The sequence below is a fragment of the Lepidothrix coronata genome, unplaced genomic scaffold, assembly GCF_001604755.1.
Source record: "Lepidothrix coronata isolate B3197 unplaced genomic scaffold, Lepidothrix_coronata-1.0 Scaffold166, whole genome shotgun sequence".
Classification (NCBI taxonomy): Eukaryota; Metazoa; Chordata; class Aves; order Passeriformes; family Pipridae; genus Lepidothrix; species Lepidothrix coronata.
In genome coordinates, this window is record NW_016690346.1 from 879,867 (window position 1) to 901,981 (window position 22,115).

The window sequence follows — 22,115 nt, forward strand, 5'->3', positions numbered from 1 at the left end:
TGGAAATTAGAATTAGATGGAGAAGTTCCTAATTCTGCTCAGTGGAGTCAGAGCCTTGAGGTCAGAGTCATTCAGAACTTTGTCGTTTCAACAAACAAATCTGTAACCTGAAGCCAGTGGAACTGGGACTGTACTTTGGAGCTACAGTTTCTACTGACATTAAAATCTATCATAAAGCCAAGACATTTGTCAGGCAGAAAAAAAAATACGCAGCAAATTTCACTTCTTCATGCACTAACAAGTGTCATATTCAGTTCCTCTTCTAAATGGAGAAAGCACTGTGTATACTTCTGTGTGTAAAATGAGCAAGTGCTAGATGTTAACCTTTTATTCAGTTACCTGGCTTCTAAAAAACTCAAACACATAAGAAGTTATTTTCTTTCAAAGATTTAGAGAATAAACATATGATTGAATGCTATAAATTCATAAGACTTTAGATGTTACCATATTATAATTGGGGGAGGTGAAAATTGACAGTGCATCTGTTGTTAAACCACCACAGTTCTGCAGACATTTGTTTGATGAACTCAAACCTCATGAGTCTACTCTTGGAGATGGGCACATAGTAGTATCCATGCCTCATCTTGTAGTTTTCCACAGCTGTGGAGCATAAATACTCTTTGGTGTCTCAGGGTAGATACATCAGGTTCAGCTAAGCCATCCTAAAAGGGTAATATGTAATGTTATAGGAATCCTCACAACACCAGGTACCACAAGGGATGGAAGCTTTAAGGAGGTCATTGGCAGTGATGGAACTGTAACCTCTCTTGCTTTTTCAGAATTGCTTTTTTTCCCATGTTGAGTTTCTCTTCACAGTAAATTTTCCCATGTCTCAGCAGAGGCAAGGCTTTTTATTTTGTGTCTGGAATTACGCAGAATTGCTGTGCAAAGGCAGGTGCTGATTTCTTCAGCTTCCAGCTGGCATGGTTAGCTTCATGTTTTGCTAGGCTGATCAGATGTTCCTGTGGTATGTACTATTTATTTAGAAGAATACTTTTTAAAGCAGCAGGAGACAATGAAGCTTTTGACCTGTGGCTCCAAAAACACATGGGAAGTCAATCAAAATGAAAGACAAAATGCACCCTGAAATATATCATCACAGATTTTGCTTCAACAAACTTAGCTGAGCTAGAAGAGGACTATGGATGATGGGAAGTGTGAAGGAATGACAAAAATGGCGGGGAAAAATGTGGGAAAAAGGCGTGAAAACAGCACAAAAAAAATCACTTCATGAACATTAGATCAGGTCCTGATTTGCAGTCTGAATCTGATACTTGTGACAAGCTTTGGAGCATAACAAAACCAAATATTCCTCATCTACTAGACAGGGATTTTCTCTGAGGAGTAGAAAAAGGTAGAGCAATGAAAGAATAGTGTCCCACTAACCTGCACCTCTGACTCCAACTTGTCCACACCGGCAGCTCAGAAAGAAGAGGCCAGGAGAGGCCAGAGAGAAGGTTAGAGAGAAAATGTAGGACTGTGCAACATGCATGTGTATTATGTATCCATGAGCATAGGACAGGTCTAACCACACAGGGTGGAGCTGGCCCTATGAACTTAGCCCACACAGGTTCATAACTTGAGATGCATCCTAGAAAGGAGTTGTGTCTGCCAGAGAGAGCTGAGCCCTGCATTCCTGCTGTAAACACCAGGGTTTTGCATATCCCTGGTTGTCACGTATTAAATATGGTTGATGCTCCTATTTTAAAGAGTCTATGCACGCTTTAAACTGTCTTTCAGAGTATCTGATTCCATAATACTTTAACTGCAGTTGTACTTTATTGTTACTGCAGTTTCTGGTACTACTAGCTATATACTTTCATAGGATGCTTGATTGTTTATCTCATTATGTTTTTTTAGAAGAATTATCAAGTTAAACTATAAAAGCAACATCAAAAATTTTTTTTTGAATGAATGGAGAAACAGGATTAAAAATTAAAACCTTTTTACTAGAATAAAAGAAATCCTGCAGAGTTGTGATGTGACTGGGTGACTAAGCCAGATATCCTTTCTTGAAGTGTCCTCTTTCCATGAGCAGATGGTTTGCTATTATGATCAGGGGATCTGAAGCCAGAGAAATTATCCTGTTGGGAGAGTGCCATTGGGGAGAACACACTTACTACCTCCTTCTTCATCCTTGTTTTCTTTTCCTTACTTCTGCTTCCTACTGACCTGTTTTTTGTAAGCAGTGGGGGGGACCTTATCCTATCCCCTGCAAGGGAAAAGAGGCTGTCCCTGCCACTTTCAAAGGAAGCACAAAGAAAGTGCTGGTTTGTGTTTCCACTCCAAGCTGAGAGCACAGCAACAGGGGGGGTAATAAACTGACCATGGCTAGATTGATGGAAGTGGTGAAGGGACCAGTAATCATTTATTACAAAGTGGCTATTTTAAGGTCCTCTTGCAAGCTCTTTATTTTCCCACAATTCCTGTTCCTAGGCATACCACCGCTGATTTTTAATGTAATTCAGAAAATTGAAGACCATCAGTTACCAAGGCTCAGTTAAAAGTCCTAAGGTGTGCCATAACGTCACATGGATCCTTGAATCTCAGTTATAGTACCCATGCTGTCATTTCTGCCATGGCCAGGTCCTTCAGTTCCTGCTGTTGCATATCCTGGAGCTCAGCTGTCTCAGATGAGAAAGTCTATTCCACCTCTGCTCGTGTCCATCTGGTGCAGCAGTGTCGCTTGCATCCAGGACGAGTCCACTGCACATTGGCATGACTGCTTCCCACCTTTATCACTGCTAGCATCACTTCACAAACCATACTGGACTTGCTGCTTTGCTCTATCTGTCTCAAGACACCTGTGAAGCTAAAGTGACTCTGACAGCTGCCTGACAAGAACAAGCATCTTGTCTTCAGAGTTCACGTGACCTCCAGTGCACCACTGGTGCCATGGTAACTTCACAGTGTTAAATACAGACCGGGTTGTGACCTACCCTTTCTGTGTCTTAGTAGCCCTCCTGGTTGCTGCTGCAGGCAGCTTGATGAGGTGCAAATTTCCTTACAGCTCCCCCTTGTGAGGAGTCTGATGGGGGAGACATTCCCATGGGGGTTCTCTGGAATATATCTCTACATTTTGCATCTTAATTTGTTTAGTTTCTGTCAGAATTTCTGAGTTATTTGAGGCCTCTAGATAGGATTTTTTACACTTTCCCCCCATATATAACATAATTTATGTGTAGCTTAGTACTGTTTACACTGTCAAATATTTCGTATTTCCAAGTAAAAGCCTTTTGGCTCCAAGCACAACTCAATGGCATTCAGAGGAAATAATTTCCTGAAGAGATAATGATCATGCATATATGGGTGCCCCAGTTTCATAAGGTCGCCTCCCAGAGTGTTACTGCCTTTTCAGTTTCTCATTAGAGACACTGCAATAGATGCCATTTTTAGGTCATTCATATGCAAATGAAATATTTCAATGTTTTGCTTGCTTTCTACATGATCTGTAAGCACAATACCTTCACTTCTTCTTCATTATATTTACCTCCCTAGAGCAATAGGCTTCTCTTATTGTAGCCAGAATTATGACAAGAGAAACTTTCCTGGGTAGATGAGCCATGGACCATCTTGACCCTTTCATCTCTATTCTATACTCTGTTGAGAGTTCCTTTATTTCCTGGAAGCATCCTTAGTTTCCTTTTCGGTTGGTGTCAACAGTTGTCTGTCCGTGGAACTAATTCAGTCTCTGAATCTAACTGTGATCTTATCACAAACTGAATTCCAAAATTTTAAAAACTTTTTAAAACTTTCTGTAAATCACAACCATTTTTTTTGTATTGTCTGTCTAAAAACAAACACCTGACATGTTTCCCTTTACCTTGAGTGTAGTGTTCAAATTGCTGAAATAATCTTTCATAATTAGCCTTCTCTTCCCAAGTTAATGGGAAAATATTTTTAACCATCAGAGTGCTTCACAATTTCTCTGTCAGAAATTAAGCTACCTTTCCAGTGGCACTTCTGGTTTATGGATATAGATTGAAGTACTGGGCAAATTACTCCAATTATCTTCTGTGGTTTGAAAGAATGTTGGTGCTGGCAAGTTGTTTAACTTCTCTATTCTTCTGTTAGGATACTTTCTTGCTGTTTATCAGTGGGAAAATTAGTTCTTTAATAATCACCTTGAGTGAATGCAGAAAATTTTCTGCATTCACTGGTGGATTTCATGCTAAACAGGCTTTCATAACCTGAACCCCTTCACAACTCAAACAGTTCAAATAGCAGTCTATTTAAGAAAGTAGCCCTTCCCATATTGTTTTGAACTAAAATATTGAAACAATATAGTGCCTAGAGCAGAGAATCAGGGAAGGAAAAAAAAAATTGCTAAGTTTGTTTCTAAAATTTCAGAGAGGATGGTATCAATAAAGGGTGAACTGACTGTTCCAGCCAGATCCTAATAGAAGTGGGGAAATACATTAATGTAACCTCTGCATTATAAGTGTGTTGTCAGTGGACAATGTTTGTGCAAAGATGTACTGTACATGCACATTACTACACATATATGATAAAACTGTGTCAATGCCAAAAGAAAAAAAAACAACAAAAAATGCCCAGATGAAACATTTGCAAAGCATCCAGCATGGCAATTAACTTCTCACTAATGCTTGCAGACAAATATTGGCCTTGGTTGCAATCTCCAAATGTTTTTCAAATTGCTGGATATCCAGCAGAAATTTTTACTTCCTACCAGAAATAACCTAGCACTACTGGAAAGCTGTCCAGTGAACTGCATAAATGAACACTCTTTCCTAAGATCTGATGCCTTTCTGTGCCAGTTATAGATTTCAATAATGGAGAGGTTTTAATTAAGTTGATGGACATAAGTGGGATTAATATGTATTGGGGCATGTGTGAAATTCTGTAACAGTTAATAGGGAATGCAGCTTTTCTGATTACTTCTATTCACTTGGCACATTCCTGATAACAAGGAAATCATTCATTCTTGGAACAACAGTTCAATGCAGGGAGTTAGTGATATAGATTTTCCTCTGATCTGGACAGATTATTTTCTTTTGTTTATTGCTGTCATTTATGCTCATAATACAGATTTTGCAGCAAAGAATATAATAAATAAGCCTTACCTTCCTGCCTATTTGTCTATAATAAAATCTGTGACATATTTTCAAGATGATGAAAGCTTCGGCTTTAAATGGAAACTGTAACCTGAAGCCCTGAATAAGCAGTGATCAGTCAACATAAAGCATGGAACATGACTAAGTAAATTACAGGGCAGGAACAGTCTGGCAACTACAGATGCACACATATTCGCACATATAAAATACCATATAATTGTGAGATAATTAGGGTTGGAAGGGATCAAATCCCATTCATAGTTTAAAGCAGAGCAAACTTTGAAGTTAGAACCAAGTTTGGGTTTAGATCAGGTTGTTCCAGGTCTTTCTGGCTGCAAAATGAGCATCTCTGGAGATGGGGTTTCCGCAGCCTCTTGAGGAAATGCACTTCAGTTTTTGACTGCCCATCATGAAACTCTCTGCTGATATGTGGTTTGGCATTCCACCTGTCATGGTTTAACCCCAGCCATCAATCAATTACCACACAGCCTCTCACTCACGCCCCCACCAGCACTGGGAAGAGAATCAAAAGGGTAAAAGCTAGAAAACTCGTCGGTTGAGATAAAGACAGTTTAATAAGGAAAGCAAAAGTTGCATACATAAATAAAGCAAACCATTGAATTCACTACTTCCCATGGTCAGGCAGGTGTTTAGCCATCTCCAAGACAGCGGGGCCCCATCATACGTAATAGTTACTTGGGAAGACAAACACCATCATTCCAAACGCCCCCCTCCCTTCCTTCTTCTTCCCTGCCATTTTATATACTGAGCATGATACCATGCAGTATGCAATATCCCTTTGGTCAGTTGGAGTCACCTGTCCCAGCTGGTTCTCCTCTCAACTTCCCATGCACTCCCAGTCTTCTCACCAGCATGGCAGTATGAAAAGCAAAAAGGCCTTGGCTCTGTGGAAGCACTGCTCAGCAGTAACAAAAGTACCTCTATATTATCATCACTGTGTTCAACACAAATGCAAAACACAGCCCCATACCAGCCACTGTGAAGAAAATTAACGCTACTCCAGCCAAAATCAACACACCGCCATGACTGTAACTCATGTTGATCACCTTATCTTTTCTCCCTGAGAAAAGTCTGGTAGTTGTCTCCGTAGGTGCACATTAATAATTTGGAGGAAGCAGTGATATTCATCCTTAACCTCCTCTTCTGTGGCTGAACAGACCCTGTTCTCTGAGCCTCTCCTCATATGTCATGTTCTCCAGCCTCTGGCCATCTGGACAGTTTGTGATAGACTCACTCTAGTATGTGAGCCTCTCCTGCAGTAGGAAGCCCAGAAATGGACACAGCACTGCAGATGTGTTCTCTCACAGATGCTGAGGAGATCCTCACCCACTTCTTATGCCCTTGCTAGTGCAGCCTATAACACAGTTGGCCACTCTTGCCATATGAATACACTGCTGTCTCAAAGTCAACTTGCCCACCAGGACGCCTAGGTCTTCTTCTGTCCTACCGCATGGGATTACTCTAACATCACAGAATCACATAAACATGTAGGTTGGAAAAGACCTCCAAGACCATTGAGTTCAACCTTTGATAGATCACCACTTTGTCAACTAGACCATAGCACTAAATACCATGTTCAGTCATTTCTTTAACAACTCCAGGGATGGTGACTCCAACACTGTCCTGTTTTTTTCCTCTCTTGTTCACCACTTTTCCTTATCTTCTGAAGATGAAACACTGCATTTGTCTATGGGGTTCCCAGGGAATCATCCCTCCATCCTGTCTGGATCCCTCTGAATAGGTACTCCAAACTCAACCTCCAGCTTATCAGCTCTACTCCACAGACTGGAACCATCAGCAAAGCTTCTGAGGGTTTGTTGCTCCCTATAATAATTCAGATCATTTATAAAGGCATTAAGTTGTATTGGCTCCAGAATCAACCTCAGAGGAAAAAACATTAGTAAATGACCATGAGGCAGACTTTATACCTCTGATCTCAACACTTGAATCCCAGCAACCTCATCAATTTTTCACCAACACCATATGCCACCTCTTAAAAAAAAAAAAATCTCTTCAATTTGTTGGAGACCAACATGCTAAACTCAAGGTAAATGACACTGATTTGCAAATGCCTTGTTACTCAGTGCTGGGAGTTTAATAAGGAGGATGTGCTGCTGCCTGCCATCAGGTGGAAAGAGTTCTCGACAGGAATCCTTCAAAGGAGAAAGTACAGACTGACCTGTATCTACCTAGCAAATTTAATGATGTCCAGAGATATGACAGAAGATACTCTAGTCCTCTGGGTGGAAAAAGCCTAATTCATTTAAGACTTGATATAGCATTACTTAATGCACGACTTTAACCCAATATGAGAAGAAAGAGAAGGATGAAAATTTGTATGGCTTTTTAGTCTGAGGTGGCTGAGAAATGGGGTCACACCTTCCTGTAAGCTGTAGTTTTAGCATATTCAGAGAAGTCGTTTTTTTTTTAATGCTCTTGGCCTTAGAGAAAATAATCAGAACAATTTTTTAGGAGTAGAGCTGGAGAACAGAGGAATCATTAGCTTGCAAACTGATGCTGTAGCACCTGAAAACTCAATTGGGAATAACCTTTTTGGATAGGCAGTGCAAGCACTACTTAGGTAGTAAACGTCACTGGTAACTCTTGAACTCTTCTTGTTCAGGGTATGTGGGTGGAGCGGGTGACAAATATACAGGACGTCAAAGGGCTGAAACACTGTCCTGGTATTATACCCACAGTCTAATATCCATGCTTGGCTGCTGATGATGGAAAGACTGGGAAGCTGAGCTTGTTAGTGCTTTGCTTTCCTTGCACCTACACAGACAGCAGAAAGCATTTTTCTACTGTTATCTTTTAAAGTTGTTTTGAAGTCAGAGTTAAGGTGGCAGTAAAGCAAGGCAGTGAGGAGTAAGAAGTGTGAACTGAAGGGAAGTTGTGTTACAGAAATGAGAGAGCTGTTGCAGAGACTATAAGCACATATTTTGTGTAGCAAAAAGTACAGAGTTTATCTGGCATTTAATGCTGCCAAACTGACAAAGGCCCTGATTCCGAGTGATTATGTGATGAGCAGCACTGACTGTTGCCAAGCATTGCTTTAGGTGGTGAGCATGACACAAAAAGAACATTAAAATGGCGAAGTCATGTACTAGAAAAGGAGAAATCCTAGTATCAAAGTACAGCTTCAGGGGGCCCTGACTCCGCCTGCGGTTTATGACATCTCTAGGAGAAACCACTACAGGGAGAGTTCTGCCTCCCACCTGTGGGTCAGGAATGCATCCTCTCTGTTGGGAGAACACAGCTAATGAACTCCAAGGATTTTGACTCGTCATAGCTTTTAAGGCAAGAGGGTATCACTATGACTAGTCCATCTTATGAAACATCTCAACCTCCAAACTTCCTTGAACGAGTTTGGGCATATGCACACAGAGACCTTCAAATTCTCACTGTGTCAGTAAAATTATGCGTACTAGGAAAACCATATGTGAAAGGTTGGGTTCATGCCCCAAAGGCTCTGAGCTTTAGATCTCCACTCTCCAGTAATCACAAAAATATTTTGAAGTGCAGAAAATATTCTTCCCCCCAAGCCCATGGAGATACTCTCAAATCAATTCCTCACCCCCAGCCTCCAAAATTGTTCCCATATAAGCACGTCTAGCTCCTTGTTGAAATTTTTGGACCCAAAATGTATAACTCCAACAAAGTTTTAACAAAGTGCAAATGGAGTATCAGACAATCTTAGTTATTGGTGGTGCTATTAGCAATGCCTGTTTTTATGACCATGGGGGAAAAATACCAGTGTGTTCTCTGTACTGCACAGTACAAGGCTCTTCCCTGCAAAATGGCCTCCATAACTTGTTTCTTAAATGCAGGTAGTAGAAAATGTCATGAAACTTGAAATGCTATCTTTCACTGTAAAAACAGCTTTCCTAAAAATATATTTTCCACAATGTATCTTTAAATCTTTGCACATGTGTCTTTAGTATTACTCATATTTTTTTGTTCTCAAAACTTATTTCAAGGACATTAAATTATGCTCAGGTTTCTCATTACCAAGGCACTGCTCTGTTATTAAAAAAAAATGTAGAGAAATTGATCACAGAAGGGCAGACACAAAGAGATTATATTTTACTGCAGAACTGACATATTGGTCTGGTCCTGTTAAATCAGTCCTGTGACTACGTGGGACTTTGTGAAACACAAATACACAAAACAGTTTTCCCTTCAGCATGAAGGCATAAGAAAACGAAGCAATCTCACTAAGAGACTGGAACAAGGACAGAGAGTGAATCAAGCAAATAATATAAGGTGGGATTTTTTTCCCCAGGCTTCTATTGTTCTGAAGAATAAGGGGTTGTATATGAAGAAGAGGTGTTGCTACTATCAGATGTTTATCTAATGCAGCATGAGTTGCCCAGTATTGCTGGGTTTCCAGCACTGAGCAGGAATTTAGCATTTTGACTGTCTTTAAAACAAGATAGGTCATGGGGTTTTCTCACACACACAGACACACATACACACTCCAGCTGAAAGAGGATAAAGATTTGAAAAAACATCTTCACCATCTGACATTTAACAAAGTAAATTTGTCAAAGATGACAGGGACTACAGAAATTGTGTTTAAAAGGGGTTCTGCAAGAGCCAGGTGAAGGGAAACCTTCCATTTTAAAATGAGGTTTCAATCTCAAACAAATTAGAGTAAAATTTGAAATCCTCAGTGAAATAAAATGAGAATCTAGCTTCTGTTCAGCAGGTAGCCCCAAGAAAATAAGTGTTGGGAGCCTGTGATGTCTTTAAGGAGCTGTACAGAGGAGTCAACACAAAGGATTTTCTTAACTTTCTGCTAGATGCAAAGAAATTTACTGGAAAAGGAATAATTTCTATCAAATACTTTGTTTTAGTCAGTCAACAAATGCCAATAAAAAAATAGCTTGATCATTTTCTTCTGACCGTACTAGGTTATAATCTCATCACAATGATAGTTTATAATCTCCTTTCCATGCATCTCTAATGTGAAAGCAGAAGCTTTAAGATGGTTCCATGCTTTGTTCAAGCCAGACTAGATCCAACTTCTGTTCAGCGCCAAATAGGTTGCCTAGCACTATAAATAACAAAATCTCCTTTTCTCCATCTTCAGCTTTCAATCACAATGCAAGTGTAATGCAACTGTAGGAATTCTGTTTAACACCTCGGCATTTCCATAGGTAGAGATGAGAAACTTCTCTGCAAAGTCAGTAGGTCTCCTGAGAAGAAATGCAAGTGCCACAAGACCTTTCTAATTGCTTTTCTTTGGCTGGCTTTAACTAATGCTGTGGGCATTTGTCCTCACCATGGGAGTTTGGTCTTCATTCCTCTTCGCTCAGACAGAAAGCTATTTTGGCAGAGAGCATGTATATACATATATATAGCAAGTAGCAATGTGAAGAAAATACAGAGTAAATGATTTACGTACATGATGTAGCATTCTCAGCATAACAATGCAAATCTAAAGAGGCAGTCTTTTTATATCTTTTTTTGTTTAAAATCTCAGTACTGGACAAGAAATAAAGTGCTATACATTATGTTTTTCAGGACTGACTTTTTGAATGCACTCAGCTCTCTTCCTTCAACAGCCTTTTAAATCCTAGTGGATTTGCCTCAGTGTCATCTTGTTCTCTGCCCTAACTCCTTCGCTCCCTGTGCTTTCAACCACAGTGTCCCACAAATCTACTGCACTTCAAGATGGGTGCAAGGCCTGACTATGGAGATAGATAGGAGAGAGAGTTTCAAATTAGGTCAGCTAAGAAAAACAGCAGTGTTTTTTGCTAGAGTGGTTAACAGCACTAATTAATTTTGTTTAAATCTTAGCTTTTAAAAATTACTTTCAAAAAAAATCCCCAAGTTATGCTTTTTTAAAAAGTGTATATTAAAAATAGAACATTTTTTTTTAAAGTCAAATTATCAATGCCAAACAAAGCGCTCCTGGATGGATTCTTTTCCAGGTGCAAGGGAATTAGGATGCTCCTTCATTAAAGCTGTCTTAATGCTGACCATTACTTTCTTTGGTGGAGGTGCTCATTCTGCTGGTGGTCATTTTGCTTCAGAAGGCCCTGAATTAAAAACTGGCTACAAAAAAACCTATTTCTTTATCACATCCCCAAAACTGAGACTGACTCACACCCACAAACAGCCACCAACAGCTCAAATGGAGACAAACAGCGCTGCTTTATCTCCTGGTGTCAAGGAAAGGAATGGAGGGAGGTCACTTCTCTCAGAAACCTAACATTTGCACAGGGACTTTCTTGTGACGATAACTTTGAGTGAGCAACCAAAGCTCGTAGGTCACAGTCAGGCAAGGGCTTGGCATTGCAGGGAGTGTGAAGCATCCCAGCTGACCTGAGGTCACACACTTCAGCCAGCACCATCTGTGCTCATCCAGTAAGACTCCAGGCCAGGCTTGCTCTGTACTCAGCACATTTTGCCATTTCTAATTAAGCCCAAAACTACTTTCAGCTTTGATGATCTTCCTGCTGCTTTTTCCTTCCCCCACAACTAATTTCAGACGTTCACATTCAGTGAGATACAGGAATAGAAGCGACTCATCTTGCAGTCACCCTCACTTAGGAAAGCTGAATATAAACATGTTCCTGAGCTACAGTTTACACCAAAAATCAGGACACTGGAGACAATTTAGCTCGGTTTGCTGGAGCTGGCTGCAAAGATCATAGCAAGTTCTTAAACTGACTCTGAAAAACAGCCTCCAGCTAATTCATGTCCCTTCCCATGCTGCCTGTGACCCAAGATACCCCTCCTTAACTTAGTGAGTGACTGTCACTCTTCCTCCGCCAGCAGGAGCACCCTGATCTGGCCTTTCCTAATCTGACCTAATCTAGAGCAAACTGCAGCACCTCAGTTACAAACATGGATAGGCTACTTCCAAATTAGTGTGTCACTGCTTTTTGTTGCACTATTTTTTAATCACATTTTGAATTTTTCTCTTCTCTGTGTACCTCCTCAACCAGCCCCCTGAATTAACCTGCTGTTTCTCTGTCAATATAATTTATTCACCTCTTTTTTTTGTTTGTTTGTGGAGGGAGGCTTAGTCTATAGTTTAAGTGTGTGAAACAGGGGTATATGCCAAGTAAAAAAGTAGCACTAGGGTATGGTGTCAATCCAACAGAGTCAATGCTTCTGGGAAATTTTCTGTTTCTAAATTATTCTGAGCGGATTCAGTAAAAGGTTTCTCGTAAAAAGGTTGTGAAGAAATCCCCTTTTTGCCCCAAGGTTACAAGAATTTTGTTAGACCAGATGACATGACAGCATGATTCTATCAGGACAAATCAAAGTTTACTGAGCAAATCTGTGTTCTATAACCTGATTTATTGGTGCCATCTGCCAACACCCAAGAACAGATGCTCTGTAAGACCTCAATAGTGTGTAATAATGACTGGGAGAAACCCACTGCAAATGACTGAATTTTAAAAGTTACCAAGTGTAGCAGAAGAGATAACAAACATAATGAAAATGTTTAGGAGAATTCATCCCAATGTTCATTTTTCAGTTCTACTTCTCTGGCAGAAATACTTCAGAGCATCCTCATCTACATATGTGGGTATGAGATGTAAAAATAAACCAAGCACTCACGATTTCCCGTGATTTTGCTCCAGTCCTTTGCTACTGTGTGCTTTAAAGAAAAAAGAGGATTTTGGTGTGAGCAGTTACAGTCACAACTTACCCAAAATCAATTAATTGCTCACGATTGCAATAATTCTTTCTATGATCATATTCAAGCAGGTCAGGACTGTTACACTGCTAGCACTAATGTCTTTTTTTTTAATGCTTTTCCCTTACTCTACAGCTATTTCCAAGCCCTGTGTACTCTGAGGGCATGCCAAGGTAGAAGCAAACGATTTGCAATCATTGCCACCGGCAACATTAATTTTGCATTCCCATCTCTTCAAAAACACAGGGGAGCAAAAAGAGATAACAGAACGACGAGCAACTTGTCAGGGTGGAGATTGGAAACGTGCCTGGGATCACAGCAGGCACTGCAGAGGGTGAGAGGGAGCAGCCCTGGCTCCTGCAGCCCCAGGGAACACTCGCAGAGGTGCAGGAGCAGCCCAGTCCCAAGGTTCTCATGGCTCCCGGTCCTGCCTCTGCCTCCCACTGCCTCCTGCCAAACTAAACATCGAGCTAGTAGGAGCTGCATTAAAATTAGAAACTGAAGCTGTGGTGATGGGGGGACACTTCACCTTGTCTCCTAGCAGGCACTATTTGACAGCCCTCTCTGTCCATACCTAGGGTGTTACATGGAATTCAGTTAAACATGCTCAGGAACAGGTTTTTGATAGAAACAACCTACCCAATATCTGACAAAGTCATAAAATCAGGGAACAACAACTTTCAACCACTGTCACTCTTTCAGAGGCTGAATTTGGATGCAGAGGTGGAGAAAGGAAAGCCTCTTTCTCTTATTGCACCAATCCATTAAAATCACACACTCAAGGATATTCTCCATGGAAAAACCATGACTGAACTATTAATAAAATCTTCCTGAACTATTAATACGGTCTGTGGGAGCTTTAATCCACTATGGAGACTGATTATGTAAGTGCACAGGCATGAAGATGCTGTTTTTATCCTCAGTTTACATGACATTTTGCTTTAAACAGTTTTGTTTATGACTGATATCTTCCTAAATCTGAGGGAAATTATTTTCTTTCAAGGAGGATTATATTTGGATTTGCAATAAACTTACAAGTGTAGTTGAGATTGCAGTTCAATAGGATGGCAAGGTATGTTTTCTTTTCTATTTGCAAAGGGCAAAGGTTATGAAAACATTTTAAAAGTGCTTATTTCTCAAAATTCAGGTGTTCTATAACCTAGAAATATACTATAATATGGATATTGAGCTCAGGTCTTTGGTCTATGATGCCACTTCATGCAGTTTGAAAGCAATGACCTTGAGCATGAGGTTGGATTCATCAATTTTTGTATTCCAAACATTGTTTTACTTTCCTGATACACTTTGGTGTGAGGAGATGATTGAAGATTATGTTGATTTTTAGCTTTCAGGCAGTCCAGAACAACATAGTAAAAGGTTTCTCATGCAAACTCATGCCAAAAGAAATAGATGTTGTGATGGCAAGAACAGGCAGAAATAAAGAAAAATTGTTTCTCAATCACCTCATAGATATCACTCGTGAGCTATTTAATGGAACATTATTTAACAAGAGTTTTCATTCCCAGACTCATTTCAGTTCAGAAATTTTCCTGCACAGGAGGTCTGAGCAGAGAAGGGAAACACTGATCTCTGTAACATTTTGCTCTATCCTGCAAGGCTGGAGACACTTCTCCAACCTGAAACAAAAGATATATTAAGACCTGTATGGATTTGGGGTGCCTCTGCTAGCTCCCCTGTGGCGCTCAAGTGTTCATTTCTTTCTCTTCTTTGGGGATGATAAGGGTGAGAATAACTGAAAACAGTAAAGAAACAAATATACAAAATAAAACAAAGACAAATTAGACAAAAGTCCCAACAGTGACACTGGTTTCATTCAATCAACTCAAACCCTGTGTTTGGACAATTTTCTCTCTCTCGGCTTGCCTACAGTGCTCCAGGAAGGTGCCACTGCAGCATGGTTAGATACATTCCTTGTTTTAGCTCACTTCAGGTCCCAATTAAAAAGGCCTGGTCTGACTCTGGAGTGAGCCAGCTGCCCAAGAAAATATCTGCAGCCCTTTCACTGAAGTGTGAGTTGAATGAGCGGACAGTGAATTGGGTTGAGAACTGGCTGAACGGCAGATCCCAGAGGGTCATAATCAGTGGCAGAGGGTCAAGTTGGAAGTCTGTCCCTAGTGGTGTCCTCCAAGGTTCAATTTAACTTATCAATGACTTGGATGAAGCAGCAGATGCCTCCTCAGCAAATTTGCTGATGACACAAAGCTGGAAGGAGTGGCTGATACCTCAGAGTGCTGTACAGCCCTTCAGAAGGATCTCAACAGGTTGGAATGATGGGCAGAGAGGAAGTCTGAAATTTGACAAAGGCAACTGCAGGGTCCTGCATCTAAGGAAGGGTAACCCCAGGCACCAATAGTGACTGGGGGTTGACCTGCTGGAAAGCAGCTCTATAGAGAAGAACCTCAAGGTCCTAGTGGACAACAAGCTGTCCATGAGCCAACAGTATGCCCTCGTGGCCAAGAAGGCCAAAGGTATCCGGGGTTGCATTAGGAAGACCATTGCCAGCAGGTTGAGGGAGGTGGTCCTACCCTTCTCAGCTGTGGTGAGGCTGCATATGGAGTGCTGTGTCCAGTTCTGGGGTCATCAGTGTAAGAGAAATGCAGAGCTCCTGGAGTGGGTCCAGTGGAGAGCTACAAATATGGTTAAGGGACTGGAGCATCCCTCTTATGAGGAAAGGCTGAGGGAGCTGTGCCTGTTTAGCCTCAAGAAGAGATGACCTCATCAGTGTATGTAAGTATCTGAAGGGAAGGTATCAAGAGGAGGGAGTCAGGCTCTCCAAACAAGAGGCAATGGGTAGAAACTGATGTACACCAAGTTCCACCTGAATATGAGGAAGAACTTCTTCACTGTTCAAGTGACCGCACACTGGAACAGGCTGCCCAGAGAGGTTGTGGAGTCTCCCTCACTGGAGACGTTCAAGAACCGTTCAGATGCAATTCCATGCCATGTGCTCTGGGATGACCCTGCTTGAGCAGGGAGTTTGGACCTGATGACCCACTGTGGTCCCTTCCAACCTGACCCATTCCATGATTCCCTGCTATTGCTGAAAAGCAAGTTAGCTAGATTAGTACTGGGTTGGATGTGTTTATTCACACTGCAATTTCACCACTGAGCAACATGCTAATATGTCCAGCCTGGTTTTCAGATAAGAAGAAGTGCCAAAAGTAATTAGACCAATTCATATGTGCTATATTTCATTTACACCATTGAAATAAAATGTTAATATATCCTCAGAACTGGGTATTTTTGTCAAGGAATCAGGTCAAGAAAAGGCTCCATGATCCCATGGTCCATTTCACAGCTGACTCCAAAAAATGTACCTCATTATAAAATACACCTTCCCAAGGAATCACAAGTCATGAGAAATCAAAAGAGAATTCCTAAAAGCAAAAGCTCTCCAGCAGAAAATCAATTTCAGCTACTTTCACCTTGCCCCAGGGAAAGCATCAGAGACACTGAGTGGGGTGTGGGAAATGTCTCATACATCTTCCTGGAGCTGCACAAGGCAGACCTCCAGACAGGAGTTTTTCTTTCCAAGACAGCTCTGCTCTAATTAGGGACTCGTGTAAAATTAGTATGTTGCAGTTCCAGATAGTGTCTGGATGATTCCCACATCAAATTTCTTTGCTTTAAAAAAAAAAAAAAAATTGTCTTTGTCCTTACTCTAATTGACAGCCTTACAAATGCAGGTGGACTGAGGGATGAAGGTCAAATTGAGCTTATTGTGCTTAATAGGGCAAGGAAAAAAATTTAGCAGAAATTTACACACAGAAAGAAATGTTCCTTGGTGTTTGTTATTTTTCCTGATCATCATGTTTCCTTTTCAAGGGTCTTCGTGCATTTGTGGATGTACCTTCAGAACGAAAAGAAAGCAATTGCTTTTAAATAAAATTGTTATATGACAGGCTTTCCTGTAATACTTAATCTACAAATGTATCAGACAGAATCTAGTTAATAGACTCAACAATCTGTATTGGGTGGACATAAAATTAATTTTCTATATAGGAAAATACATCCTGCTCCATAGTCGACCTTTTCCAAAGACAGGCTGCCAGTTTAAACCTCTGGCTGGTTCCTGTAGTTCTCAGTATTTAGACCTTTCTGGGTAACATGGTATTGTTAAGGCTGGTCAACATGTTCAAAAAAACCCACATTCTCCCTTGGAAATGAAGTCCAAATGACATTTCTCACTGAAGGTTGGGATTAATATAATTTGTGCATTCCAGCGAGAAGGCAAAACAATTTTCTTTTTCGGGTCCGTATAAATTTCTGTGTCTTAAAATTATTCGCTTGCTTCCCATCTCTCATTTACTGTTTCGTGCTTCAGACTCAGACTGTGTCTTCTACACTGACCTGTGCTGCTACAGTTCAGCCTGGGAACAGCTATGGCAATTTACTCCCAAAGAGCAAAGGTGTGCAGAACTTCTTCCTTAGAGATACAACTTGTGAGACGGCAGCCAGCTTGACAGACACAGAATTAATAAGAAACAAATAAATAAATAGAGAAATAAATAGAAGAGATTGGTGTCTGTGCCTCTTTTTCCCCTCACGAGGAAGTTGTAGACCGCAATGAGGTCTCCCCTCAGTCTCCTCCAGGCTGAACAAACCAAGTCACCTCAGCCACTCCTCATATGGATTCCACCCAAGGCCCTTCACCATCTTTGTTGCCCTCCTTTGGACACTCTCTAATAGTTTATTGTCTTTTTATATGATGCCACTCAAAACTGCACACAATATCCAGGGTGAGGCCCCACCCGTACAGAGCAGAGCAGGACAATCCCCTCCCTCGACCGGCTGGTGATGCTTTGCCTGATGCCCCCCAGGACACAGTTGACCCTCCTGGCTGCCAGGGCACTGCTGACTCATATTCAACTTGCCATCAACCAGGACACCCAGGTCCCTTTCCAACATCTTATTCCCCAGTCTGTACATACCTCCGGGGTTGCCCCATCCCAGGGCCATAGTCCGGCACTTTCCCTTGTTGAACTTCGTATGGTTGATGATTGCCCAGACCTCTAATTTGTCAAGGTCTCTCTGCAGGGCCTCTCTGCCTTTGAGGGAGTCAACAGCTTCTCCAAGTTTTGTATCATTTGCAAATTTGTTTAGTGTCCCTTCCAGTCCTCTGTCCAAGTCCTTTATGAAGGTGTTGAAGAGCACAAGGGCCTAAGATGGAGCCCTGCAGGACCCCACTAGCGACAGTCTGATGTTACCCCATTCACTATTACCCCCTGTGCTTGACCTGTGAGGCAATTGCTCACCCACTGCATGATGTGTTTATCCAGTTGTGTGCTGGACATTTTGTCCAGAAGGATCCTGTGAGGGACAGTATTAACAGCTTTACTGAAATCCAAAAATATTACATCAGCTGGCTTCCCTTGATCAACTAGGCGGATTACCTTTTCATAAAAGGAAATCAAGTTTGACAAGCAGGACTTTCCTCTCATGAAATCATGCTGACCAATTACTGCATTGTCTTTTCAGATGTTTTTCAGTACTTCCCAGAATAACCTTCTTCATAACTTTCCCAGGCATTGAAGTGAGACTGACAGGCCTGTAGTTTCTGGGGTCCTCCCTCTTGCCCTTCTTGAAAAGTAGGAGAACGTTCACCAGCTTCCAGTCAACTGGGACCTTTCTGGATTCCCAAGACTGCTCAAAAACCATTGAGAGAGGTTTGCAATGACATCAGCCAGCTCTCAGAGGATTCTGGGATGAATCCTATCAGGCCCTATAGATTTGTGGGGATCCAGTTGGACTCAATGATCTTTGTGGGTCCCTTCCAACTCAACATATTCTGTGATTATGTGCTTCTGTGAAATAAATAAATAAACAAAGGTAAACAGGGAACATTCCAGTTTGTCTTAAGATTTTTTTAGAATAATCTGTGAAAAGTTTCAAATCTTAAAATTTTCATTCCCATGTGCGAGAAAGGCACCTGAATATGTGAATTTTACATGAGATGGCCATTTTATGGCTCTGGTCTGCTCTAAAACACAATTTTAGGTTATCGCACGGTAGAAAATCACTTTGGACTTCACTTCATATTTCTGTCAGGCCATGTTTTTTTCTAGGTGGGCTCGGACTCTCTGCAGCTGTTTCTTGGCTCAGCCCAGTTGAAGTCACTACAACTTGCAGCACTGCAGTAATTTATCTCAGTCAGAGATGCATTCCTAAATTCTAATGAATATTCCAATAGCAGTGGAAATACAGTCATCTTTATTACAAATGAACACCTCAACAGAACATCCTTAAAAAGAATCATAGAATCATAAAATAGAATCATAGAAAGGCTTGGGTTGGAAACAACCTTAAAGGTCATCTACTTCCAATCCTCCTGGTCATGGGCAGGGATGCCATTCACTAGATCAGGTTGCTCAGGACCCTATCAAACCTGACCTTGAACACTTTCAGGGATGGGGCATCCACAATTTCTCTGAGCAACCTGTTCCAGTGCTTCACTACCCTCTGAGGGAGGAATTTCTTCCTAACGTCTACTCTAAACCTGTCATCTCAACCCCTCTTTACCCAGTTCTCTCAGCCTGTCTTTGTAGGAGAGGTGCTCTGATCCTCTGATCATCTTTGTGGTTCTTTTCTGGACTCGCTCTAACAGGTTCACACCATTCTTATGTGAGGACCCCAGACAAGGTGGAGTCTTAAAAGCTCAATTCATAGTTTACTAGAATTTAAAATGGTATCACTTGTGATGTTGCACTGCTTGTCCTCCTTCAGGATGGCCTGATTACCCAATAGTCTTTCACAGAGCATCTAATATTGAGACTTGTAATGATTTCAGGTCAACTGACCTGAGTTGGAAGCAGCTGTATAGCAAAATACTGTATAGCAAAAGAAAAAGGTATCACTTAATGCCTGTGGCTGCTCACAAACATTACCTGAGTATCCTTTAGGATGACTGCCACGGCAATCCATAGTCAGTGCTAAAAAGCATGGAGAGTCCTGCTGATTTGCACTGCATGACAGGAGGTGGTGGACGCATACATAATGTTAACCTGGGGAAAAAACTGACCTTGAAGCAGCGCAGAAGCTCTACCAAGCAGGTGTATAAGAGGATTTTTCATATCATCTCACAAATCCACCCTGTATTCTCACCAGCTGTGCTCAATCTCTGATGCTCCAGAGGAAAGCGAGAGAAAACCCCAGGACACTCTGTGCTAATTGTGGGGGGAAGGAACCTATCTGCATCCCAGACCCAAAGCCCTGAAGGAAGAGACCTGATTATGCTCTGCTTTACATGCTGAGCTGTAGGGGTTAGGAGCACACACAGGATGAGGACGGCTTCATCAGAATCTCCTTTCACAGTGGAGAGACGGCCTCTCTCCTCTCCCTGGAAGTATATTTGCACACAGGAGCAGCAGTTGTCCCATTATTTATGCAATGCAAAAAAATTCTAGGGTCTTCCCTGACTGACATTTGTTAGATAAGGTCATAGGTACAAAATACCCTTCACAATATACAATAACCTTTAAAGACACGCCAGCAACCTCCTATGAAGCGTGCCAGGCTGACGGAGCAGGGGTAGGATGCTATAGCTAACACCTCGCCAGCAGGACGTTACCTGCATACTAATGCCGAGGGTGTTTGAGCTCAGCCTGGCAGCGAGAGCGATCGCGGCTCCAGCAGTTTCCATGGTGCTGTCATGGTGCGCTCTCCCTACACCTTCACTCATCAGCATTTCCCACCCATCCTCCTCCCTGTAATAAGCTGCTTGCTCACCCCGAAAGGTCAGCCATTGTAATGATGATTTTAGCAGGGGGAGGCAGGGAGGCCGAAGGGTGAAAAGGTGAGTGCTGAGCAGCGATGTGCGTGGGAACTGGGGGCTTGCCTTGCGCTGCACAATGAGAAATTAGAAAGCTTCCCCTCGAGGGAGCGGTGCTTATCAACCCCCTCTCACTTCCCAGGCCAGCCCAGTCAGATGCCCTGATGGAGTTAAAAAATGTTCATGCTAAGTGGCTGGAGACTCGACTCTAAATCACAGGCATCTCATCGGCAACTGATGCATCAGCGTGTGGAGGGGCGAAGAGACTGCCTCTGCCAACAGAGGAAACTGATACAAACGTTTCCAGGCGTCTGTTTTTGGTTTTGTTGGGTTTTTTTCTTTCTATTTTTCTTCTGCCCCTTCCCAGCGAGCCCAGTGCTCATTTGCAGATGGAAAGAGGCAGATTCTTCCTCTGACTTTCATCCTATTGACTGCCGGACTAAAGCACTGCGACTCTTAACTGCCTTTCTTTCTTTCTATAGGACAGCTTTCCTGCACGTTTTGGAGGAGTCCATTTTGTCAATCAGCCCTGGTACATCCATGCCCTGTACACGCTAATCAAACCGTTTCTCAAAGACAAGACAAGGAAAAGGGTAATTAGATGAGGGTCGGGTGATGGAGGGTGGATAGGAAGCTGCAGACCTGGAGTAACCGAGTAGCTGCCTGCTCTCTTCTTTTTCTCTCTGCATTTTGCATATGGCCTCAGAATTGCTGCTGTTTTTAAACCTTAGGGTTTTCAATGGTCTGAAATAAATCAATAACTCTGCTAGGGACCAGAAACCCATTGTCACTAACAAAGTGTGTATACATTTTACTGGGACATGCCCAGGGATAGAAGAGAATCATCAGTGTGGAGGGATTATCAGGCCTGGCTGAAGTTACTTGCAAGTGAAGTAACTTCAGCTCAACTCTTTTTGTTGGAGTAAAAATTCCTATTTCATTCCTTCAGGAACTTGACTGTTTTCACATGGTAGTAACTCACGTTTCCACACAAAAATGCACGTGGCTGAAGGCTGTTTTCTGATACTGCAGAAGAGGCAGATCTTCTCCACTGAAACCCATGTGAATTGTGGTCTGGCAGTCATTTTAGCCATTTGTTCTCTGCAGTCTATCAGCCAATGACCGGATCATCCCTCAGGAGGCCCCAGAGCCCACCCTGAGTTATGTCTGACTAGGCAGGACAAGGGTAGAACCAGCCTGAAAGCAAAGAGGGATTAGAGAGACAGATGGTGCTGAAGCAGTGCAAAGTGGTAACACAGCCTGGTACACCCCTGGGAAATGTCAGTCCTGGAGCGCAGAGCTGGTTGCCCTCTCAGATGCTGAAGACCTACTCTTCACATCTACTTTCAGTAAGCTCTGCTGTCACCCTTTTCTTCTCACTTCTCTAATCTCTTACAGTAGCGATAATCAATCATAACTCCTGACTTCCACTTCTCCTGATCTGGCACTTAAGAAATTGAAAGTGTCATGGGCTAAAAGCAAGGCAATAGGAGTTTTCAGAAGTGTTTATAGTGCCAGGCTAACTCTTCAGCTGCCCACCCCAAAGCTAATACCCACCTCCTCATCCACT

General features: G+C 41.9%; 1 protein-coding gene across 2 annotated transcripts in view; it reads left to right on the forward strand.

The window, feature by feature from the left end:
- The window catches only part of CLVS1 (clavesin 1), a 98,875-nt gene that overhangs the window by 61,402 nt on the left and 15,358 nt on the right, over nt 1-22,115 (forward strand). For both annotated transcript variants that reach the window (XM_017829636.1, XM_017829637.1), the window contains exon 4: nt 21,028-21,138. In XM_017829636.1, coding sequence (XP_017685125.1) covers nt 21,028-21,138 — 111 coding nt within the window. The remainder of the gene's footprint in view (nt 1-21,027; nt 21,139-22,115) is intronic.